The following is a 6000-nucleotide window of genomic DNA, read 5'->3' on the forward strand; positions in this document are numbered from 1 at the left end:
CTGCGTAGTTTGCTGATGATCTGTGACATGATTCTATGTCTGCAGGTGAAGGAAATGAAATCTGATGAGCTCCACCAGTCTACCAGCAGCTATCAGCAAAACACTGCACATCTGAGGTAAAACACCAAACTGCATATGGATCAAAATCCAATTTTAGAGGTATTTACACCTGGACTGGAAAATGATTGGAGTGTTTTCATTTTAATCTGTTGTTTCTACATTCAGAAAGGCTTGAAAATAAATCATTCTGCTTCTTCGTAAAAACTATTTTTTTCTAACTTCATGACTTCATTAAGAATGATGTTTTATTTTGCTGTTTAGGTCTGAAGCTGAGAGGAAGGACACCCTGTCCATTAAAGTAAGCTGCTCTTCTAAAATATATTTCTATTCTTTTCAATTCATGCATTCTACATCAGTAGCTCTTCATTCGGTCGCATGGTTTATGTTTCGCTGAAATATAAATGTTTTTTCAATCATTTTTATCATTTTTCTTGTTCCCTCTGAGCTTTATGGGGTTTTTATTTATAGCTAATCTTGGATGCTTAGTGACAATATGACTTAATATCTAGTAAAAACACCAAATAATCCAGTTTTTCACACAGAAGGAAACGGCTGCGCTGGCAGGCCAGAGCAGCCAGGAGGCAGCAGTGAGTCGGTTGGAGGCTGAGAAGCTGCAGCTGCACAGAGACCTGCAGCGCTGCGTTTATGAGATCCAGCAGCGGGACCAGTACTTCCACCAGCTCAACACCAAGGTATGAAACAGCCCGGCTCCTCTGGAGGCCACTCACAGCTGCCAGTCGAACCAAAGTCCAGATCTTCTGAGAGATGACGTGCTTCTCATCCACCTTCGTCCCTCGTCTTCCTCTCTGAAGCTGCAGCAGGCGGTGGAGGAGAGAGCTGCGGTCGCAGGCCAGCTGAGGGCCGTTTCCCAAACGCTCAGGGACAGCCAGAACCGCTGCCACTGGCTGGAGAGTCAGATCCAGGGCCAGGTAGACCCTCCACCTCACCTGCAGCCTTCACTGCTGTCAGTGCTGCTAGTTCCACACCAGATGGAGGCAAAAAGATTAAAGCGAATCTTTTCTGCTTTGTTTGCACCTTCTGTCCACAAACAAACTGGATTCTTGGTTTTAAAACCTGATAAATTAAATAAACAAAACTCATCATGTTCTGTTTGCACCGTTTGACGCCATCAGGGCGGACATGTTGGATTAAAGCCTGGTGTTTGCACACAGCAGGGCTCGGCTGAAGTGGCTCCTGGAGCTCCTCAGGAGAGGAGCAGCGACTCCGTCAGAGAGGCAGCAGAGGCCAGTCAGCTCCGGGAGAGGTGACCACACCTTCCATCTCATCCCTGTAACATCCTCCACTCATGAAATCAGTAAAATCAGTGAACCTTGATGGTGTGTGTGTCTGTGTGTGTGTGTGTGTGTGTGAAGGCTTGTGGAGGTGGAGCTGAGTCTGGCTGATGAACGAGCGAGGAGAGAGAGTGCAGAAGAGGCGCTGCGGCTGGCGGAGGACAGAGTGAAGAGGTGAGGCGTTCACTGACCTCTCACAGAGTCCGGCTGTGAAAAGCTGCAGCTTTAAAATGTGTTTCTGTTGCTCAGCGCTGCATCCAGGGACAATCAGAGGGACTTCAGCATCGAGATGGAAGAGGAGGAGTGGGAAGCCCTGAGCCTCAACCCAAACCAGCCGCTCATAACACGCAAGGTCAGTAACAGTCTTTAATTTAGTTTTAATTTCAACACCAACATGTTTAGGGAAGCTTTCTGGGAGTCCTTGGTTATTTCTACCAGCTTGAACTGAACGGTGCCCCCTACAGGCTGTTAATCAGAGAAAACTGGCTGATATTTTTCTGATAGTAAAAATAAAACAGACTAAAATAATTTAAAATTATGAGAATAAAGTCATAATATAACCTGAGGAAAGTAGAGAAATAGAGAAAAAGTTGTATTATTATGACTTTATTCTTGTATTAAATCAACTTTAGTGTCACGTGACTTTATTCTCATAATATTATGACTTTATTCTTGTTATTCTAAATAAATTCTTAGCCTGGCTCTAATACTCCATCATAGCTTGAACATTATAAAACATGTCACAATATAATATTACATTGAAGCTTGTGCTGCTGGCTGCTATGAAAAGTAGAAAATAAATAGAGAAATATAAATATAGACTAACTATGGCTGCCATGTAGCTGATTATATGACAACTGGGCTTGCCTTATTCCACTGTGGGAGCATTTCATTGTGAGTTCAGGAGTTTTCCAGACCAGCAGGTCTGGTCTTTACGCTCCGGTCTCATCCGGTCTGGCATCAGTTTGGTGTGGAGTTCTTCAGGTGGAGCTTCAGTGTGTTTTCCTGATGGATGGTTTGTCTCCCCCTCCAGGTGAAAGGTGGCATGGTGGCGTGCCGCCGGTGGCTGAGGGGGCGGAGCCTCTACTTCTCCAGGCTGCTGACGGGTCGCGCTCGCTCTCGGTATTTCTTCCTGGCCTACCTGCTCACCATCCACGTGGCGGTTCTGATGTGCCTCAGCGGGGCCTGGTAGTGGCCCCTCGGGGCCTCCTGCGGTTTAAACTGCGTTTCTGTGTTAAAACACTAAAACCAGCAGAGCCCTCTGGACTCCTGCAGGTCTCAGGACACTTGCACTAATATTTAAACACCAGACAGCTGCACAGTTCCTGCAGCGGTTCCTGGGTTTATCGTTGCTTCTGTCAACCTGTAGAGGGCGAAGCTGCAACCAGGTTTTTCTGTTGAACTGAGTTGTTGAATGTCTGTGTGAAACAAGCCTTTAATCGTGGCTCCCCTTTTGGTTTGCTTACAATCTAACAATCAGAGGAAGGAGCTGGAGTTCTTGAATAGTCGTAGTTTTAGGTTTTTGTGTCTGAAAGGAGACGGATGACTAAACGTCGGTCCGGTCTCCGTCAACACTACTGAACGTCTCCGTTGCCTTCCTGAGCGAACACATCCGGACCCCCCGCTGCTTCACCCGCCCTGCCTCACGCCATGAGTTGCACATAATCAATCGCAATGCTGACTTCGACTATGCACTGATGGAAGCTCACAAGCACCGCTCCCTTTAAAGCCAAAGGCGGCAGAGAAACTGCGTCCATGGTAACGATGATGATGATGATGATGAAACTCTTGTGTCAACGTGTGCCATTTGAAATAATCTGCAGATATTTAAGATCCTCCTGTATTTATGAGTATCCAGAACCTGGGCTGTACATGATGTATTTATGTTTGTATTTTCCTCTCTGTACATTTTCCATGAAATCGGAAGTTTCCTGAAAGCGGATCGGATTGCAGAGCCAGCTCCTCAACCGATCCGGTTTATGGGAAAGCTGCGGTTCTGCTGTATAATTACTTTTATAAAAGTTTGAGGTTCCAACATGAAAAATGGATCCGAATGTATTTATGGAAAAAGGTGAAACTACTGAAAAATGACATATTTTCTTTACTGCGTCTGTTTTTGGCGACGCCTCAGAGACTGGAGGTTAAACTTTGTGCAATAAAGTGACATTTTTCAGCTCATCCTTCATCATCTCAGAAAGACGTTAATAAAGTTCATCAGATCACTTCTCACCTGCTTCTTTATCTGCTTTAAAGTTAAAGCCATTTTTCTGGGAGTTTTAGAGAAGGACATTTTCACTATGTAATTATAAAAAGATAAACTTTTCTTCTTTTTTTGTGCTGGAGGAATGTGATGCTCATACCGTCCAGCAGAAGTGGCTGGGTTTTTTTATAACCTGCACTTTAGCATTTTTGCTAACATTTAGCATACTTGGCTTTCCCTAAATCACTTTTTCCAGATAAATAATGAAGTACTAAATTAATCATCAGTTTTGTAAACATTCAGTTGAATAAAGCTCAACAAGACTAGATGTGATTGGTCGATGCAGTGGCCCAACATAATGGTAGAGATGGTGGTTTTCAGCTTTAGCGCTTTAGCCTAAGCTATTGTTTATGATTAGGGCTTTAATGCAGCTAACTAGTTAGCGGTTCCATCTGGAGCAGGTTTGGTTGAATTGGACCCGTTTGTCTTATAAACAGGCCTGATATGAGTTTTGTTTGTGAATTGCACTAAATAAATGTAAAATGGGGAAAATGTGAAATAATACACAATATCACTGATATACTGAGGAGACATGATCTCATTAGTAAAGTTTTTTTTAAAGGTTTATCTGGTGAAAATTGGAAAAATGAACAGAAATTGCAGCTCAGAAAAAGTAATTCAGTTGATTCAGTTTACCTGAACTGGTTCTGATGACTCATTACCTTAAACCTTAATCATTATATTACCCTCTGCTTTTAGGCTAAAGTAAAATTATTTTTAAATGTTAAGTTTGATATCAACTTCTTAGATTTTTACTTAAAATTCAAGGATAACCGATTTTTAAATTTCATGTAATGTGCTCATTCCACCACAAGAGGGCAGAGTGTGTCCTGTGCAGGATATCCCAGTATAACCCGAGCCAACCATGCTGACCGCGTCACAGAGGTGGGATCTGTGTCTCCTCATGAATTTGGCCCATTTTTCCAGTTATTTCAGCTGCAGGAAGTGATCATTAATTTATTGCCTCAGAGGCGAGTCGTCAAAGTCTTAAATCATTTATGGAGAAGTTCCCTCTTCTTCTCTAAGACTGGACCTGATGTCATTCAACATGACGTCGTGTGGGAGGCAGAGTGGGCTTTCCTCAGGAAACCCGCTTCTCTCTCTGCTTCAAACAACCTCCAGCTTCTGATCACAGCTGAATTACAGCTTTTATACAAGTCAGTTGTGTCTCTTTCAGCAATAAAGTCCAATATTAGACTCCAGTTTCCACTGCTGATGGGGATGAATCATGCACATTTGAAAACCTGAGCCATGCTGTCTCACTCCGACCTGAAGTCAACTCACTTTGGATTTCCAGGCTTGTGACGGAAACCGCTCAGACTTGGTTCTAATAAAAGAAGGAAATCTGCATCTCGGTTTGCTCCGGTAGCCTTAAAGCGGTTCTCCAGTTGAGGGTGACCCAGTTGCTTCCAGCACCGGAGGAGAGAAGCATGTGGGAAACTGCTATGATTAATGTGCCTTCAGAGCTGGACTGAGCCAGAAAGGAGGCCAAACACTGAAGGTTTCTCCAAAGTGAAGGATGTTTTCATCAGATCTGGACCCACAGCGGACGCATCCAGGATGACTCTTCTTCCTCACATGTCATTAAATCATCAGTACTGATGTCTAACAGCAGGAATACAGGCGGGACTTGTCCTTTCAATCAACTGACAAATGGTTTATTGCCCCGTGTTCATCACATCCCAGAATCAAAGCCATCAGAGGATTTAACCCGACCAGAGAAAGGAGGCAGAACATCTGGCTCTGAAGACTCAACACCTTCAAAAACTCTGGGAAAATTCAACGGCTGACTTTGAAAATGGCTCCTGGAGTTCCACAAGGGTGTGAGTTCACTACCCTGATCTTTTCAGTTTATTTTCTGAATGTTTCACCTCTTTTATTGTAATGGTATTTAGGGTGTTTTTTTATTTTTATTCTTTTTACTCTGTCTGGTTTCTACTGGCAGATCAGGAAATTATCAGGATTTATTAAGCCAAAGTCTTTCACAAAAGATTTCACAATTAGGATTTTTATCTGTTTGAAGCTAAATCTGTGAGGCGACACATATGACTCACAACAGCTACCAGACATTCACTCTGCCGATGGAATGAACTATAAAATAAATTAGTTTGTTTTATTAAATCCACCGTTACCTTTCAGCACTGAACCTGTTACTGTGGTTTGTTTAAATCGGCTCTGAAATCTGATTGGTTGATCCAGATGACAGTTAGCATTAGCGCCACCTACTGGCTTCAACAGGTGAAAGATGAGATATTCACGATGAGAGGCAACATGGAACCATGAAATAATAATACATAATATTTGTGCTTTTTGTAAAACAAAATTGCTTTCCACTCATAACGTAAATAATTATACTAATAAAAATGTTATTTATTTCACTGAAGTGAT

General features: G+C 42.8%; 1 protein-coding gene across 4 annotated transcripts in view; it reads left to right on the forward strand.

Moving 5' to 3' along the window:
• The window catches only part of LOC103463004 (uncharacterized), a 32987-nt gene extending 29406 nt beyond the window's left edge, over positions 1–3581 (forward strand). For 3 of the 4 annotated variants that reach the window (XM_008406117.3, XM_081605583.1, XM_081605581.1), the window contains exons 22-29: positions 46–116; positions 322–358; positions 603–752; positions 873–989; positions 1233–1324; positions 1434–1526; positions 1602–1704; positions 2386–3581. In XM_008406117.3, coding sequence (XP_008404339.1) covers positions 46–116; positions 322–358; positions 603–752; positions 873–989; positions 1233–1324; positions 1434–1526; positions 1602–1704; positions 2386–2544 — 822 coding nt within the window. In that variant the 3' untranslated portion in view covers positions 2545–3581. The remainder of the gene's footprint in view (positions 1–45; positions 117–321; positions 359–602; positions 753–872; positions 990–1232; positions 1325–1433; positions 1527–1601; positions 1705–2385) is intronic. The other variant, XM_081605582.1, reaches the window with a different exon arrangement.
• Positions 3582–6000: the final 2419 nt, after the last annotated feature.

The sequence above is a fragment of the Poecilia reticulata genome, chromosome 3 (assembly GCF_904066995.2).
Source record: "Poecilia reticulata chromosome 3, P_reticulata-male-v2, whole genome shotgun sequence".
NCBI lineage: Eukaryota > Metazoa > Chordata > Actinopteri > Cyprinodontiformes > Poeciliidae > Poecilia > Poecilia reticulata.